General features: G+C 41.5%; 1 protein-coding gene across 4 annotated transcripts in view; it reads right to left on the reverse strand.

Moving 5' to 3' along the window:
• The window catches only part of LAMA4 (laminin subunit alpha 4), a 154124-nt gene that overhangs the window by 82370 nt on the left and 52148 nt on the right, over positions 1–19606 (reverse strand). For all 4 annotated transcript variants that reach the window (XM_053307564.1, XM_053307744.1, XM_053307482.1 and 1 more), the window contains 3 exons: positions 15124–15338; positions 6653–6748; positions 4994–5145 (listed from right to left, as the gene is read on the reverse strand). In XM_053307564.1, the coding sequence (XP_053163539.1) occupies positions 4994–5145; positions 6653–6748; positions 15124–15338 (463 nt within the window). The remainder of the gene's footprint in view (positions 1–4993; positions 5146–6652; positions 6749–15123; positions 15339–19606) is intronic.

A 19606-nucleotide genomic window follows, 5' to 3' on the forward strand; every position in this document is an offset into this window, starting at 1 on the left:
GCTCTTATCATTAGTTATGGGTTTTTAAAAAATCGATTAAAGTGTGTTCTACTCTTTAACCTTAAGCCTACCATCTTGTCCTGCCATAATTGGTGATGGGGGACAGTTGGTTTCCTCTTGTGGTAGTCATGGCTCTTATTTGGAATCCTGCTATGGCTTCCTCTTAACTCATCAGGGCTGGTGAGCTACCTGCAGTGGTGAAATGGGCAGTCAAAGGAGGTATAGGATAGGGATGTGCACGGAACCGGCAGGGGCTAGTTCGATGGCAGTGGGGGGGGGATGCCTTTAAGGGTGGAGGAAGATGTACTCCCTCCCCCGTGGTTTCCCTGTGGGTGCACGATTTCCAAAAAGCCCGTCGGAGGAGCTGCGTACTTCCCTGCCACTCTGTTTCCCTGTTTACCCGGCAAAGAGGCACCTTTTAAATGTGGTGATTCTCTCTGTTTAGCAAGGGGAGAGTAACTGGCCCTATCCACCCCCAGCACAGCACCTCCAGTGACTGTTGCTGGTGTCTATCTTATGTTTCTTTCTAGATTGTGAGCCCTATGGGGACAGGGGTCCATCTTTATTCATTATTTCTCTATGTAAACCACTTTGGAAACTTTTGTTGAAATGCGATATATAAATATTTGTTGTTGTTGCTTGCCCATTTATTTTGTGGGTTGGCATCATGCCCTACCACACAACCTACTTTGGTGTCCCTAGGAGCTACCTATGGGCAACAATGGGGTTTTCCAAGTTTACCCATTGTTCTGTATGGCCGGAACAAGATGCACTCACAGAGCGGACAAACAAGTTTTGCATTGCATTTTGCAATGCATTTTGCAACCCAGCCTTGAAAAAAACTGCAGAAGCACTCAATAAAAGGGAATCTGTCCCTCCCAACACAACAGCCCTGAATTAACCATAAGGCAAAACAAGCACGTGCTTAGGGCATCAAGGGAAGGGGACACCACAGAGTTTCCCGCTAGCTATCATGCCCTTAACTCCTTCACTGAACATAAGAACATAAGAATAGCCCTGCTGGATCAGGCCCAAGGCCCATCTAGTCCAGCATCCTGTTTCACACAGTGGCCCACCAGATGCTGCTGGAAGCCACAGGGAGGAGTTGAGGGCATACCCTCTCTCCTGCTGTTGCTCCCCTGCAACTGGTACTCAGAGGCATCCTGCCTTTGAGGCTGGAGGTGGCCTATAGCCCTCCAACTAGTAGCTGTTGATAGACCTCTCCTCCATGAAATTATCCAAACCCTTCTTAAAGCCATCCAGTTTGTTGGCTGTCACCACATCTTGTGGCAGAGAATTCCACAAGTGGATTATGCGTTGTGTGAAAAAGTACTTCCGTTTGTTGGTCCTAGATTTCTTGGCAATCAATTTCATGGGACGACCCCTGGTTCTAGTGTTATGTGAAAGGGGGAAGAATTTCTCTGTATCCACTTTCTCCACACCATGCATGATTTTATTGACCGCTAACATGTCTCCCTGCAGTCGTCTTTTTTCTAAACTAAATAGCCCCAGGTGTTGTAGCCTTGCCTCATAAGAAAGGAGCTCTAGGCTCCTGACCATCTTGGTTGCCCTCTTCTGCACCTTTTCTAGTTCAACAATGTCCTTTTTTTAGATGTGGTGACCAGAATTGTACGCAGTACTCCAGGTGTGGCTGCACCATTTTGTATAAGGGCATTATAATATTAGCCATTTTATTTTCAGTCCCCTTCCTAGTGATCCCTAGCATGGAACTGACCTTTTTTCACAACCGCCGCACATTGAGTTGACACTTTCAATGAGCTGTCCACCACGACCCCGAGATTCCTCTCCTGGTCAGTCACCAACAGATCCATCAGTATATACTTGGGTTTTTTTGTCCCAATGTGCAGCACTTTACACTTGCCAACACTGAACCGCATTTGCCATTTTGTTGCCAATCCCCAAGTTTGAAGAGATCCTTTTGGAGCTCCTCACAATCCATTTTGGATTTCACTACCCGAAAGAGTTTGGTATCATCTGCAAATCTGGCCACCTCACTGCTTACCACTACATCTAGATCATTTATGAATAAATTAAAAAGCACTGGTCCCAGTACAGATCCCTGGGAGACCCCATTTCTTACTTCCCTCCATTGTGAAAACTCTCCATTTATCCCTAACCCTCTGTTTTTTGTCTTTCAACCAGTTAACAATCCACGCATGTACTTGTCCCCTTATCCCATGACTGCTAGGTTTTCTCAGGAGTCTTTGATGAGGAACTTTGTTGAAAGTTTTTTGGAAGTCCAGGAATACTATGTCAACTGGATCACCTTTATCCATACACTTGTTGACACTCTCAAAGAACTCCAAAAGGTTTGTGAGGAAAGATTTACCTTTATTATTATTATTATTATTATTATTATTATTATTATTATTACATTTATATCCCGCTCTTCCTCCAAGCAGCCCGGACTGGTGTACTACATACTTGAGTTTCTCTTTCACAACAACCCTGTGAAGTAGGTTAGGGTGAGAGAGAAGTGACTGGCCCAGATTCACCCAGCTAGTTTCATGGCTGAATGGGGATTTGAACTCGGGTCTCCCCAGTCCTAGTCCAGCACTCTAACCACTACACCACGCTGGCTCCTTTGCAGAAGCCATGCTGGTTCTCTCCCAGCAGGGCCTGTTGTTCTATGTGCTTTACAATTTCATCCTTGAGGATGCTTTCCATCAATTTGCCTGGAACGGACGTTAAGCTAACCAGCCTGTAATTTCCCAGATCGCCCTTGGATCCCTTTTTGAAAATCAGTGTTACATTTGCTACTTTCCAGAGCCTGATTGCAGGGATTAGTTATATATTTTGGCAAGGAGGTCATCAATTTCACATTTGAGTTCTTTGAGGACTCTTGGATGGATGCCATCTGGCCCTGGCGATTTGTTAGTTTCCAGTTTTTCCAGACAGTTTAGAACATAATCTCTTGTTACTTCTATCTGACTCGGTTATTTAGCCTCCATTCCTGAAAAGTCTGCTTCAGGAACAGGTATATGCTCTGTATCCTCTGCCGTGAAGGCAGACGCAAAGAACTCATTGAGCTTCTCTGCAACCTCCATATCCTCCTTAATAATCCCTTTCACTCCCTCATTGTCTAATGGTCCAACAGCCTCCCTGGCAGGTTTCCTGCTTCTGATATATTTAAAGAAGTTCTTATTATTCCCCTTGATACTTTTAGCTAAATGTTCCTCAAACTCTCTTTTCACCTCTGTTATTGTCACCTTGCATTTCTTTTGCCATCTTGCATTTCACTGCCACACTCAACTTTGGTTGATTTTTTAAAAAAATCTGCTGTGTTTGACTTTACTCTGCATTGTTAAAAAATGTTTTCTTTGGCTCGGTGAGTGACTAAAGTTTTGAGAAACTGCTAAACTATGTATCTGAAGTTAAAAAGTCATTGATTTGTGAAAGATTACTGTAAAGAGCAGAACAAAATATTGATAAAACTTCATGTAAAAGATGGTCGTATGTTATGATGTCTGACCTTGAAAATGAAATATTTTTCTCAACCATTTCTTCTGTTGTGGCTATTTATGTGAAATTATACGCAGTGGAACTGTTTTGTTTTACCTTAAAAAATCTAGAAGAAAACTTTTAAAAATTTAAATAAATAGTAAGGTATAAGTAAATAATTTGCTTGAGTCTCAATGTCTTGTCAGTTAAGCAATGGAGGGGGCCAAGGGGGGGCACTGTTGTTGGGCTATGCTTAGGGCATCAGTTGTCCTTAATACGGCCCTGCAACACAGAACACACATTTCAAATACAGCCCCAAAATGGCCATAAAAGTATCATTGAACCAGAATCCATTGCTAGCCACAGTTCCTGAGCTGCAGTAATATCATTGGCACAAGTTGCTCACTCACGCACAATTATGACTTCTTACTTCCTAGCATTACAACAGCTGCCACAGCAGCATCCTTAGCAGCAAGCATAGCCATACACGCAACTAGAGCAACTTCAGCCACATTTTGACTGAGTATACCTTGCAAAGCACATTGCAGAGCAGACCAGATCAGTGAAAGAAGCACAAGTCAGTCTCAAGGCCAGACATGGGTCTCATCACAGCAGTCACCAAGAAATATTACTTTCACACACACACCACTGTCCATTTCTCACCACACCCCTATATCAAAAATCAAAACAGACCACAATTCAAGGAAGGAAGTCACTCCAGTTCTGCCTTTGTCAATTTGAGATCCAGCAAAATTAAATAGTTATAGCAGCAATAGCACAACATATTAGTGCTGAGAAAACCTCAAAATCAAACCTCCCTTCCTTCCATCCTGATGTATCCTCTTCAGGAAAGGCACCGTATAAGGGCTCTGTCTGCCTCCCTATACATTTTGAACCTCCCTCCTTTTGGGTTCACCCTGCCACACCCTTCCACCAACCAATGGGGGCACAGTTGCCCATAACAACACTTGAATTGTATGTTAACAAGCCAACCAAGAAGCAATGAGAATGCAAGCCAATCAGAAGCTAGTGCAAGAAAACCAATCAGTAAGAGATAAACAGGCCTCCAAAATGTCTCTTGTTGACATGTTGTCAACAATGTTGAAATGTTTTGACTCGAAATGTGGTTGTTTTGCTCTGAGCTTGAAGCAGGTCCTTTATTCAAAGGGTGCTTTGTTTCAAGCTTGAAACACTTGAAATAGCCCGTTTTGGGTCGATACGTTCTGACATTGAAATGCTTTGCACATCTCTACTCTCTATCATAGGACAAATAGCTCCTGGGGAGTACAATTTAAAATGAGAAACCAGTGGAAGCGGGTTGCTTCAGTGCCACAACCTTTATCTGATTCATGTCCCCTCATGTCTGCATTATTTTTCCTTTTTAAAATAAATAAATAAATAAATAAATAAAAGTAAACCCATGGGAGATCTTGAGCATGACTCTCCAAATCACATGGAATGGAAGCCCCCCCCCTTTTTTGCAACATTGAGAACTGATAGCAGTAACACATCCAAGTGGAATAACTGGTACCTTGAGGAGGAAAAAAGTAGAATTTAGGTCATTCAAGTGTTTGTGAGCAGCAACCCCAGTGGAAATACTCTGCAGCGTTGCTTTGCTTTCATCAATGGACTGAACTGCCAAGTTGATATCATCAATCAAATCCCAAATGCATTTGTCACAGCCTGGTAATAAAACAAAATGCGGACAGTTGTATGGTTCTCACACTCATGTTGAATCTTGCAAAACTAAGTTCCCCCGCCCCTGGTCTCCACCGCACCACTTAAAGAAAGGTTCTATTAGCTTTCCCAACTGTGAATAAAATGTTGATATTGTTAGCAAAACAACGCTAAAGGGATAAGAAAGAGGGAAGCAATAGGAAGTGCAAATTCATGATGTTTTCCAGCTCTCCTAATCCACAATTCCAAGTATCAAGATTGTTTCACATCAAACTCAAGAGGGTTTTTTTTTTTACATTTAGAAACAAGGAATCAAGTAACAAATCCACCAGTTATAATCCACAAGGTTAACAGAAGTAGATCTTTATCATACTAAAAGCATTAAACTTCATGGACTGGGGTAGGTCTTCATGGAGCCAGCCTAAGCAACTTGCTACTCTGCCTCTATGTCATATATGTAAGTGTAATAAAAATAAATAATAAATATATCACAGACAAACATTATTTCAGGAGTCTTTTTACTGATGCCTTTTAAAATTCATGTTGTTCAGTACTGGTCTGGTGTGTGTGTGTGTGTGTGTGTGTGTTTTGTTTGGAAGAAAGCACTCACAAAATCAAGCCCCATACCTACAGGATCAAGGGTGTATCTAGGGTGGGGCAGGCAGGGCACATGCCCCGGGTGCCACTTGAAGGGGGGCGCCATTTTTAAAAATTAAAAAATAATAATAAATGGCCACCGAAAACAAAATGGCCACCACGCATGCTCAAATGGCCTCTGTGAGGCCCTAGGCCATGTCAGGCCTCATAGAGGCCATTTGAGTATGCACGGTGGACATTTTGTTTTCAGCGGCCTTTTAAAAAAAATATTTATTTGCTCTTACTTTGCTTCTTGTGATAATTGACTTAAATGTGATGTCTTAATAATATGGCTATTAATGGTGAGTTTGTCTTTGAATAAGTGTGAAATCCTTATTATTAAGGCCCACTGGGAGTTTCTTGCTCTCTTTCTCTCATTTTAACTGTCTTTCTGAAAGACTAGAATATATTCCAAGCAGTGACACAGTTTACTCTGCATATCCTTTAATTATTTTCAGAGTATATGGGAAAAGTCAAATTCTCCATTTATTTTTAAAACTTATGAAATAGTGATGCTACAGTGCATAGTAGAGAATTAGACAGGCACTTCTGTTTAGTTTTCCAAGTACACCTCCACATAGTATTTGGGTATTTCATGAGCCCCAGCATACTGAAATTTGTAGTTTTCCAGCATTTTTTGGTCTGGCTACATCCACTGATAAATAGTTCTTGAAATATTAAAAGATTAATGAGCTTGACTTGTATTTTTCAGCTGATATTATGGTAAAGTTATCTGAAAGATGGGTGTCAGATGTTTGGACAGGGGCGCAATTTCAGTGCTTGCCCTAGGCGCTATTTTCCCTAGATACGCCTCTGTACAGGATAGAGATGTTCATAGTGGGAGGCACTGGAACAAATATATACTTGCTATTCTTACTGATAACGGGACAATCTGTGCCTGGAGGAGGCATTGGAGGTTCTGCTAGACATTGTCCTGTTCGTCTGTCACAAGGTCCTCCTCTGCAATTGCATGCTAGGGGAAAAAGAGAGAGAGAAGAGAATAAGTTTTGTAACTTGTTTTTTTTCTGGTGGTGGGGGTGTAATATAGCCTTTTTGGGAGAAGGAATTATTTTACTCCCTTTTTTTCTATGTAAAGTGCTTTAAGAACTTTTATTTGGTTGAAAAACAATACTACAGCAAGAAGAACTACAACAATAAATATTAATTAAAAATGTAATAAAATGATTTGTAACTGAAAGCCTGCAACAAAATAACTGAATTGTTTTCAAATCAGAATGTGACAATTAGCCCCTTCCCATCATGTTTTAAAAATGAAAAAATAGCTTAATACAAAAATACAACTATAACAAAAAATACATCATACAATTAAGAAAATGAAAACAAATAGCAAACAAATAGTACATCACCATTAAATTTTGAGTTCCAAAAAAAAAAATAAACAGAATCCACAGTTGTACAAATTTATCTGTTTTTACATTTATTTCTGATCTTCTACAATAAGTTAATTTTTTAAATAGTGCAATGTCTCAGATACGTTTATACCAATCTGTCAATGGATATGGACATTTCCAGAAAGATGAGATACAGAGTCTTGCAGACGATAACCAATAAAAAACCAGTTGTAAATAATCATCTAAAACTACCCATTGACATAACTTATCATTTATCACATAAGCCCATCACTTATTAGTCACTCCATGCTTCCTCTGCTCTTTTCACAAGTAGCAGAATGCTTCACTTGTATTTGTTTCCTCCTAATCCATTTTCTAATCTGCATGCCTTTTTTTTGGTCATCTTGATTCTGAAGTCCCTGTCACTAATCTTTTCTACTTCTGAGGTCTCTTTCCAGTTCTCAACTTGCCCCACAAAGCTATTATGTCTCTGGACTAGGGTCTGGCCAAACTAGGGATGTGCACGAACCATGGTTCGAATCGTAGTTTGAGCACTTTTTGGACAGGGGAACTGGGAACTTTAAGAAAAAGGAGAGCAGGCCCTTACCTGCTCTCTGCCACTCCATGCAGCTTCCTGCTGGGGCAGCACACATCTCTAGAAGGCCTGCGTTGTGTCAGCATGCACATGGTGTCTGTGCATGCATGTTCTTATGTCACACAAACTAAACTGTAAATAATCTGAAGGCTTTATACCCTGAACACCTAGAACATTCATCATGAACATTTTATGCTATCATAGCAGCTCAATTAATCAGTTTTAGAGGTTTCACATGCCTCCCTCACTGCCCTTCTTTCCCTTCATCCTGGGGTGTGCTGCTGCTTGGCCAGCAAGGCAATATAGATGGGGTTTGCATGCAACAGCTTTGCCCTTCAGCCTCCTTCATTGCTGCTACTGTGCCAGCACCAGCAGCACTCTTTCTCTGTCTCCATCTTCCTTCTCTCCAGCAACAAACCTTTCTGAAATGGAGCAGATGAACTGGACAAGTTTACTGCTTGAGTGGGGGATAGATAGGGAGAGAACGCTGCTGGTGATGGCCAGCAACACTACTGAGGAGAGACTGGTGAGCAAACTTGTCACCTAAACTGGCCTCATGGGGAGCTGCAGGAAGCAACATGCCCAGGAAGGAAATTGAGGCTGCTGAGAGGAGGTGTCAGGGCCTGTGAGGTGGGGAATGGCGATAGCAAGGGAGGAGGGGCTAGGGCCAGTGAGGGGTGGGCCAGTGAAAAAAGCCAAGACATGGGCAATGGCAGCAGGGCCGCAGAAGTAGGCAGGTAGGGTGACATCTGGGATGGTGGACTTGCCACCTGAGGATCCCAGCTCACCTGGCCTCATGGGGGAACTGCCCCTGGTTTTATGATAACTCTGATACTTTCACACAAATTCTTTTTAGATGAAATGCTTAGTGGACAAAGGGACACAAAGAGGTGTTGTTACTTATAGCCAAAGCCTAATAAGATGCACAAGCCCTTTGAAACTGTGTGGAGGACCACTCCCAGTGTGGCTGTCTCCACGCTGAGCTGTGTGTTTTCAGTGTAGTGGGGCTCCTTTATTGGAAGCAGTCCCAAGAGCCAGCTCGGAGTGCCTGGAGGCGTGGGCAGTGAATGCTGGCAGGTGTAATCCTTTCTGTATAGAGGTCTATAGGGAGAGCCCTTGAAAGGACAATATCATCCGATGTTTTCTGAGCAATGGTGCAATGACATCTGAGTGTCTTATCACTGGGGCAGTAGAGGGCTCTGCTTCTTGTAAAGGAAGCCCCCCTGGCCTGCAACAATGTGTGGAGACAGTCATACTGGAAGTAGCCACCTCCACATAGTTGGTGGTGCATATTGTTCAACTTTGGACACTCCAAAGCACAGCTATAGTAGCTATACACTTCGGATATCGTATCAGTGATACCCTTGAATTCTTGGGCACAGTCCTGTCTTCATGTATGGCAGGGATGAGCAGGAGGCATTTTTGGCACAACTACAGAAGGAAGGTCATCACATTTCCAACAAGTACGCATTGTGTCAAGAACCCTGTTACTGGAAGTGAATGCACTTCTCCAGGGTGACACAATAAGATAGGCCTAGCTTTGATAAAAATTTAGCATCACAGGAAGTTATCCCACTGAAACAGAATTATTCTCAGAGAGCTGTGAGTGATGAGAAATTACATGAAAGATGTGAATATATCATGTGTATTCCAAAGACATCTGCTCAACAGTCAGCAAAACGGTTGAGTGTAAATAGGGAGTCTTGTAGAAAACATTTCACCAATTCAAGTTAAAGCATACAGGTAGGCATTGTCCATTAATTAAGACTGCTTGACTTTGCAAAATGCATGGAATTTTGCTTCTAGTTTCAGCAAAATCTGATGGATAAAAATCTGAGGGACCTAACATTCTTCACTGATGGAACTTGGAACTACTTATTCATCCATCCACCCATTCATTCATTCAATTTTTATACTGCCCTTCCAAAAAGGCTCAGGGCCGTTTCAGGCTATGTTAATTCCCCAAACAATAATTACTGGAGTGTCGTGTGAATGAATTCCACAATATCTCCATTATAAATTACTCGACAAATTTTGGAAAAAATCTTGGGGAGCTTAGTGAAAAGAGTTGAATCATGCATATAAACTAATAGAGAACAGTTCCAATATCTTTTATAAATTGTTGTGCCAATTACACAAATTAACAATAAACAATAGCCTTCTTTAGATGCTCAGTTTACAATGCGAAAAGTTCCTGTCACTCATGCCTTCCTGCTCAACCAACATGCTTATGGCATCATTTGTCTGAAGGGGGAGTCACCATAAGCATGTTCACCGGTGATTCTGTGAGCTGCAACCTGGATTGATCCAGGTTGCTGTTCATGGAATTGCCAGTGAATATGCTTATGGCGACTCCCCCTTCAGACATATGGTACTGTAAGCATGTGCACCTGGCGGGAGGAGGTGAGTGACAGCAGCAGGGTGAGACTTCCTTTCCACTTTTCCCATTGTACGCATGAGCACCTGCCCTCAGAACTACTGGCTGGCAGATATAGCAGAATTCCAATTGAGCTGAGATATTGCCCTTGAAACTCTGAGAAGACTGAGTCACTTGCACATGTGCTCCAGCGGTGTGTCTTTTATTTAGGTCTTAGGCGAACATTAATTGACCCTGTTTTACATAACCTGCCAGGACGATTGGACAAATTCTATGTCAAATATTTGTTATCAGATGCAAATCCAACTATCACACACACAGCTGCGAAATTCTGTTCTGCAGTACAAGTTCGATGCGTTCTGCTCACTAATGGTTAGATCCAGTGTACAGATATGTTATCAATATGGCTATGTTTAAATTTTATATTTGTTTTAGATGTTTTGATATTGATCAAAGACCATAATAAAGACTGACTGACATGAGCAGCCATGGCGTTCATAATGTCTGAGGTGGGCTAAAATCTTGTTTGAAAGGCCTGTCTTGTTTAGTAACAACCGGGCCCATCTTATTTGTGTCACCCTGTAGTACCTTATCCATAAAAGGAAAGGCTTCAACATGGGGTGTCAAGTAGTAGGATGGCCACAGTAAAAGAACTGGAGAAAGAAGGAACAGAATTATTGAAAGTCCTTGACCACCTGCTGTGAGTACACTGACCTACAAAGTAATTTGTATTTCTTAGCCCACTAGCTAAGTATAAGGAGATCGAGTGGTGTTTCTGATTTTTTATTTCAAGTCAGATAAAAGGCTGATTGCTCAGAGGCTTCCATATATGACTTTTGATACTGGATCTTGGCATAAGTGCTTTTAATTATGAAGCTAATTAAGTATGGATTACAATGCTTTTTTGATTCCCCAAAGCTCAACTCATGGTATTACGACCCACCTAGATCACTGCAATTAACAGCCCTCACTGATCTGATCAAAGAGAAAAACAGCTAGGTCAAAAAGTATACATGTAAATCCCTTTCTGTGAATCCTTAGAATATCGTGTATCTGGAGATTTTCCTGAGGCATACATATAACATATTAATATGTTACAAAATCAGTCGCAAATTATGTCAACACACAAGGACTTTTGATTTGATTTGTGTCATCTGATGGCAACTTTAAAAAATTGTTTGTTTAATAAATATGGACATTTGGGAAATTGTGCATTTGGCTTTGGGATAATTTGGGCAATCAGGAAATATTAAACATGACTACCACAGTCAACCAATCCAGTTGTATATTTATTTATTTAAATTTTCTTATATACTACCTCCTCCAAAGACTCTAGGCAGTGAACAACAACATATTCATCCCCGCAGTGATATAGATAGGTTATACCTTCCTCGCAGCTCAGGTGGAATAGGAATGCTGCAAGTCCATCAAACAGTAGAGGAGGAGAAAAGAGGCCTTGAAGAATACATACAGTGAAGAAGATGCACTTAAAATGGTTAACAATGAGAAATTATTAAACATCAATGAAACAAAGCAGGCCTACAAGAAAGAACAAGTAAAGAACTGAGCAGAAAAATGGAAAAATAAGCCACAGCATGGTCAATATTTGCGTGATATAACTGGAAATTCAAACATCATTAAGACCTGGCAGTGGCTTAAGAATGGCAACTTGAAGAAAGAAACAGAGAGTTTAATACTGGCTGCTCAAGAACAGGCACTAAGAACAAATGCAATAAGAGCAAAAGTAGAAAAATCAACAGCGAACAGCCCCCAGGGGCCAGGGTGCAGAACACTCACCCCCAATCAACACCGGCTGGAATCGCCCAGTGAGATAGGACCGGAACCACTGAAGAACAGTGGCCCCAAGGCCCAGTGCACTTAAGCGCTCCAGAAGGATAGCATGGTATTGTGCTTCGGTGGTACTGAAGGCCACTGAGAGATCAAAAAGTACCTAGAGAGGTGCGCTTCCCACATCAAGGTTATGATACAGGCCATCCAACAGGGCAACCAATGCCATTTCAGTACTGTGCTGCAGCTTAAAACCTGACTGGCAAGGATCCAGGAAATCAGTTTCCTCCAGGACTCTCATCAACTGAGCACAAACCACCTTCTCCAGAATCTTATGAACAAAAGGAAGATTGGAGGTCGGACAATAGTTACCCAGATTAGGAACATAGGAACATAGGGAGCTGCCATATACTGAGTCAGACCATTGGTCTATCTAGATCAGTATTGTCTGCACAGACTGGCAGTGGCTTCTCCAAGGTTGCTGGCAGGAGTCTCTCTCAGCCGTATCTTGGAGAAGCCAGAGAGGGAACTTGAAACCTTCTGCTCTTCCCAGAGCGGCTCCATCCCTTGAGGGAATATCTTGCAGTGCTCACACTTCTAGTCTCCCTTTCATATGCAACCAGGGCAGACCCTGCTTAGCTAAGGGACAAGTCATGCTTGCTACCACAAGACCAGCTCTCCTCCTCTTGAGGAGATTATCAGGGTTGAGAGAAGGCTTCCTCAGAAGAGGGTAGACCACTGCCTTTTTAAGAGCTGATGGAACAAACCCCTCCCAAAGAGAGGAATAGTATATCATAGTATACTATAATAGTATAGTAATTGCTCATTTTATTAATAAGCCACCTAATGGCACAGTGGAGAAGTAACTTGCCTAGAGAGCAAGAGGTTGCTGGTTCAATTCCCTGCTGGTATGTTTCCCACCTATATTGAGCAGCAGCGATATAGGAAGATGCTGAAAGGCATCATCTCCTACTGTACGGGAGATAGCAATGGTAAACCCCTCCTGTGTTCTACCAAAAAAGCCCACATGGTTCTGTGGTCGCCAGGAGTCAACACCAACTTGATGGCACAACTTTACCTTTAACATAGACCATAGAATAGTTTTTACCCTCTATTTTCATGCCTTCAGTTTTGATAGTCTTCCCATCCAACCATTTTAATCTAGGACCCCCAAATCATGAATCTGTCTGTGAGTAAGTTGAGAATTCTATATTATTGACGGCCATTTACTGTATGTTCTAGGAAAGAAGTCTTCACCTTAGTTCTTTTAAACAGCCTAGTGGCATTTCTGAATATCACTTCTGAATATTAAAAACACTTTACATAAGCACTAAACTACTTCAGAGAAAGTAGAGGAAGATTATACATAGATTTCCCCCCCTTCCCTCGCCCCTGTATAGGTCAGGAATGCCAGCCTGAGGCCCCATAACTGTTGCTAGACTACAACTTTATCCTCAACCACAATGGCCAATAGTAAGGGATTATAGGAGTTGACCTCAGGTTGGTCAATGCTGCCACAGATGATGCAAAATAATAAACAATAAGCCAAAATAATAAGCCTTTTAAAGTTTTTTTGGTTGCATAGTTTAGTTGTTACTGATTACCTTGGAGATTAATAGCTGGTCTGCAGTATCATAATATAACTTACCACTCTGTGTTTTGAAAGTTTACATTTTCAGGGTACATTAGAAGCTTCTGGCTATTTTGTCTCATTATGGCTTCTAAAATTAGCTTGAGTTCCCAAGGGTAGTTTGTTTAAAGACTTGTAGTGTATACACTGCATGGCTAATACAACACTGAAAAGCAGACAGAACTGCCTTTTATGGAATAGCAATGTGAGCATATCAATCTGATACAGCTCAAAGGGCACAAGTATTCTTTGTGCCAGTACAACTAAAAGTGGCAAGAAGGGGCTGAATCCTCCAGCTATCCATACTACTAAGCCAAATCTTTAAAAAAGATTAGATAAACTTATGGAGGATGCCTATCATGACAACTACATAAAAACTCAAATCTAGAAGCATAGTATGTCAGACTTATTCCAAATCCCTGGACACCTATTCCAGCAGTTCCATGTTGATATTACACAGTATGGGGGACAGAATAGAATCCTGTGGGGTCCCATATGTCCATGACCAAGGGGTCAAACAGAAGTCCTCCTCCATCTTCTTGAACTGTCCCTGAGCAAGGACTGAAACCAGAGCAACAATGTCTTCCAGCCTCATCCTGATCAGGTAGTCCAGAAGGATACCATGGTTTACAGTATCAAAAGATGCTGAGCAGAACCAACAGATTCTCACTCCTTGGTGGGTCATCCATCAGGATGACCAATGCTGTCTCAATTTTATATCCAGGCCTGAACCAGATTGAAATGGATCTAGACAATAGCTGACATGTTCCACAGTGTAAGGCTGCTGTGAGGTTCTAAATAACCTGGTGATGGTGTTGCACAAGAGGTGCTGCACCGTATTGGTACTGCTGACTTGCTTATTGCACACCACACACTACTTCCAGTGGGAATAATGTAAGCAGCAAGTGACATGTCATGTCATCAGCACCAATACTGCTTTCTTGTGCAGTACCATCGCCGGACATCGTAAAAGGAGGGCTTTTAAAAAAGCAGCCTCATTGTTATTTATTATTATTTATTTTATTTATTTGATTTCTATACTGCCCTTCCAAAAATGGCTCAGGGCAGTTTACACAGAGAAATAACAAATAAATAAGAGGTTACCTCCTTCAAAATTGCAGGTACATGATTGTGCTGAAGCTTTGCTTCCCTGGTTGATCAAATATGGCTGAACTGCTTATAAAATCTATTCAACACCATGGTCCAGTCACTAGTGCAGTGGCCCACTTGACTATTATTGCTATGCTGGTGTTTGGATTGGGTTCCGGTCCCAGAATAAGGATCCCTGTTATGCCCATGTACTACAGTTAACTGAAGAAATGTCTGTATTGGATAAAGTTGTTTCTGTCCAAGTAACTTATTCATCTTTTGCCTAGGTGGGATTTCCCAGTTACAGGAATATCTATAACTATATATTCATATCCTAATTCATAATCTTATCTACTGTATCCAAAGCACATAGTATTTCCCACCCTTCCAGAAAAGGACGAGCCCTCTCACTTGCTGCAGACCCACAAAAAGCAGACTGCAGACTGGCAACAGTGCACTGATCTCAGATACAAAGCCACAATATAAGCCTATAATGTTAACATAGCAAGTTAAGCACCTGTGCAATCTTTAGCTCTTCTGGCATCCCCATAATAACCAGGAGCACACAGTTCACAATTGAAGCCTGTGGTGTTGCGCAAGCAATTGCGGCACTGGCCTGTCACTTCATCACAATCCTCAAAGATCAGGTTAGGATCTGAATTGCCGCTGCAGTCACATTTTTTACAGGAGCTGCCAATCACCAAGGGGTTTCCATAGTAACCGGGGGCACACCTGGAATGAAACACAAACCCGGCAATGATTAATGACATCTTTCTGACCTTTTAGACTAATGACGTTCTGCATGGGCAAGCTAACAAAAACAAGGGAGAAACTTTGAATGGCGATGAAGATTGGAAGCCTGATCTACACATAGTAACACAATCACTTTACTTAATTAATTTTTGGTGTTAGCTGTTCTAGCTGCCAATGTGCTTGAAATATACTGCTGAAATAAAATACTGCAAAATTATCACCACATAAGTTCACATAGACATTCTAATTTTCACTTTTCTCACTGACTAATACTTTTCTCTAACTTTCTGGGAGAGGTGTTGAAGGTACCAGGTTTGAGCTATGTAATATAAAGCTGAACTGTCAATGGGTGCTGTATTTATGATTGATTGATTGATTGATTGATTGATACACCACCCTTCCTAAAGTGGCTCAGGACAGTTTATACTAAAACAAAAACAAAAACAAAACAACAACAACAACAACATCATAATAATAATGATTCAAATCAAAAACCAATTAAAAGCAGATTAAAATTACAATCATAATTAAGAAATTCCTTTGAAGCAGGAAACCAATACAGATGCAGTATTACCCTGTATAAGTACACTGGCTATAGAATCACTTTGAAAAGGGCAAATTTAACCACTTCACTTTTTTACACTTTTAACAATTTGTATGAAAGGAAATCCATGACTGACTATTGTGATCAGCAGCAGAGCCTGCCACATCCTTGCTCCAAATTCCTTGTCCTGATCAGATTAGAGGTTTCACCTAGTCAGTAATTCCACATGAACACTAAAACCCAAGAGTGATCAAATGGCTTACAATGTCATCTGTGTGCAATGAAGAATAGGGCCAGTTTTGGGCTTACAAATGCTTCCTCCATGAGTAGAAAGTCATCTGTGACCTGCAGATATGTGCATATATACATATACTACACCAATATGATCCATCCCACCTGGTTGCATCAGAGGAAGAGATAAGGCAAGAAGGTCACCTCTGTTGGCCTTGGTGGGGCAAACTGCTATTCAGCTCCTGCTCTCCCAGAACGGTGCCCTGCACTATCCATGTAAGCTTTAGAGATCTGCACAAATCAATTTTTTAAAAAATTCGCTTTGTACCCAAATTGAATCACCCCCAATTTGTTTTGGGTCCAAATCTGCACCCTAGACTCAATTTGTACCCCAATTTTCCAAAGCTGAATCCAAATTGATTGGGGTCTGAATCATTCGGACCCCTGCTAACTTGGCAAAGAGGAACCTTAAGAACATAAGAACAGCCCTGCTGGATCAGGCCCAAGGCCCATCTAGTCCAGCATCCTGTTTTGCACAGTGGCCCACCAGATGCCGCTGGAAGCCACAGACAGGTGTTGAGGGCGTGCCCTCTCACCTCCCATTACTCCCCTGCAACTGGTCTATAGGTTCTCATTATACATCTTAAAAGCAATGTAACAAAATTTGGCTACAGAGTTAAAATTTAAAACATCTTCATCAGAGAGTAGAAATTTAACAAGTTGTTCAGCAGATTGATCCGGCTGTTTACACACCAGAGGTAAAATTAAGTGCTCCCTCGATTGCCTATGTATTTTACAGGATAATAGAATATGCTCAATGGATTCTATTTCCCTGCTGCCACATCTACAATAGCGTTCTTCCAGGGGAACACCATTGTATCTCCCGGCTAATAATGCAGAGGGAAAAGAATTTGTTCTTGCCCTTGTAAATGCCCACCGGAATTTGCTGAGTGTAATATGGGATAAATAGTTTGCTGGTGAAAGATCTCATCTTGTTCTTACTCCTTTATAGAATTCTGTTAAAGAGGCCCGGTTATTCTGCAATTCAATATCTGTCAAACGCTGTTTTACCATTCTTTTAGCATTTGCCAAGTCTAACTCCAACAATTGTTCAGGGTCTATTCCTAGAGCAACAAGCTTTTTACTAACTACAGTGCACCACTGCGGTTGTGGAATTAGCGATAAAAACTGAGGAATTAGGCCCACCGGACATAGGTGGACTCTCAACCAAAAATAAATGATTAAAAGCCAGGCACGAGATTCGATCTTTATGAGACCAGCCTCCAAGCGCAGTGTTACATTTGAGGTGCAACTTGTAGTCCCAAAGATAGCTCTCAAAAAGCCTGATTGAATTCTTTCTAGCATGTCAAAATTCACATAAGGTCCCAGTTGGATCCCATATAAGAGCTGAGGGATAACCTTTGCTGAATACAGTTTTAAAGCCGCAGGAATGAAACCTGCTCCCTGCGTTCTGAAAAATCTGTTAATTGCCACCACACTGCGTTTTGCTGAGTCAGCTACCATTCTCATATGTGCCGCTTTCCCAGCATTTTGTTGAAAAACCACCCCAAGATATTTTATTTGATTGACCTGTTCTAATTTATGTCCATCCAAGGTCCATGTATATTTCCTTGGATTATTTTTAAAGCACATAATTTTAGATTTGTTATGATTGATCTTCAAGTGTTCCTCTTGGCAATATGATGATAGAACATCTAAAGCTCTTTTGAGCCCGACCCTGGTTTGAGATAAAATGACCGCGTCATCTGCTTACATCAGGATCGGGATCTTTTTGTTGGCTAATTTAGGTGCATGGATATCAACATTTTGCAGCCGTTTAATCAGGTTGTTAATATAAAGATTAAATAAATAAGGGGCCAACACATACCCTTGCCGCACACCTTTCTCAGTTGGAATTGGATTGGTGCAATTGCTGGCAGTATCTAAACGTACTCTTAAAGAGGAGTTCTCATGGAGCTTAATGAGCAATAACAGAAGCCTTTGATCTATAGATGTACTAGCCAATTTGGTCCATAGTAAACTTCTTGAAATTGAGTCAAAGGCCATTTTAAGGTCCACAAAAGCGGCAAACAAGGGTCTTTTATGGACCCTAACTTGTTTGTCCACAAGCTGTTGTAGAATTAAGCAATGGTCCATAACCGATCTATTAGGTCCAAAACCTGCTTGCTCATTGTGGATTATATGCTCCTGCTCCATCCAAGAGCAAAGTTTTACACACAGATGTTTGGCGTATAATTTACCTATTATACTCAAGGCTAATTGGCCTGTAGTTAAAGGGATCCTCCCTATTGCCTCTTTTATAGATTGGGACCACCATAGCTGAGCCCCACTCCTGAGGGAGTTGTGCAGTTTGATCTATATAGGTGACCAAGAGAGCCAGTGCTGGGGCCCTCCAGTCTATATGCATCTTTAATAGTTCTGGAGGGATGTAATCGTTCCCGGGTGCTTTTCCACCCTTCAGCTGCATAATTAGTTGTTCCACCTCATAGGTGGAGACCGTAGGACAGGAAGGTAAAGTATCTATATGTAGGTCAATCTGGGGTTTGAATGTGTGGTTGCTATAAAGTTCCCGAAAGTGTGATTCCCATAATTCAGGGGCAATTGGACAGACCTGTTCAGAGTATACCTTGTTTTGGGATAAAGAAATCAGCCTCCAAAAATTTGTTGAATCATTTTTCCTAGCTGATTCTATCAGGGATAGCCATTCCTTTTGAGTAGCAATCGTTTTCTTGGTTCTAAGAAGAGCTTTATACTCCTTTTTCTTTTTAGACAATTCTGAATGTATGTGTGTAGACGGGTAGAAAATAGCATATTTCGAGAGCATGACAAGGTGCTTTTTTGTCCTTATGCATTCCTGGTCAAACCACTTTTTTAAATACTTTTTTTTTAAAAAGTTGGCATGTCTTTGTGACAGATTCAGGGCAGAAAAGGGGTTTTGAGGGCAGAAGAGTGGGTCAGGTGGTAGTGCCCCTATGGGTGCCTGCTACCATCAAGATTTCAAATAAATTGGTGAAAGGGATTTGATTTTTTTAACCCCCCCCCCCGAAGTTTGAATATCTTCAAGCTTCCCCCCCCAGGGAATAAAGGCGAATTTCAGCAGCCCCATAACTCCACTTGTGGGGGCACCAGGGTGGCCCAGAGCAGGTTGTGGTGTAGTGCCATTTTAGACATCATAATAAACCACTAGTGACATTCTAAAGAAGGTATACGGGTGGGAGATCCATTCCTATGTTCCACCAAGTATAGAGCCTACACACCAGGTGACAGTGTGAATCGAACCGCTAGGACAGACACCCTGACTAACTCAAAAGATTGCGTTTTCCTTATTGTTACCAACCTACTTTGCTGTTTTAGAGAATACATTCCTTTATAACCTTGAAAAGCATAATTTTTTCCTGTTGAAAGTAATCCAGCTGTTCAGCAAAGCAAAAACTGTATTAACGTATGTGTC

Source organism: Hemicordylus capensis, chromosome 1 (genome assembly GCF_027244095.1).
Source record: "Hemicordylus capensis ecotype Gifberg chromosome 1, rHemCap1.1.pri, whole genome shotgun sequence".
NCBI classification, from domain to species: domain Eukaryota; kingdom Metazoa; phylum Chordata; class Lepidosauria; order Squamata; family Cordylidae; genus Hemicordylus; species Hemicordylus capensis.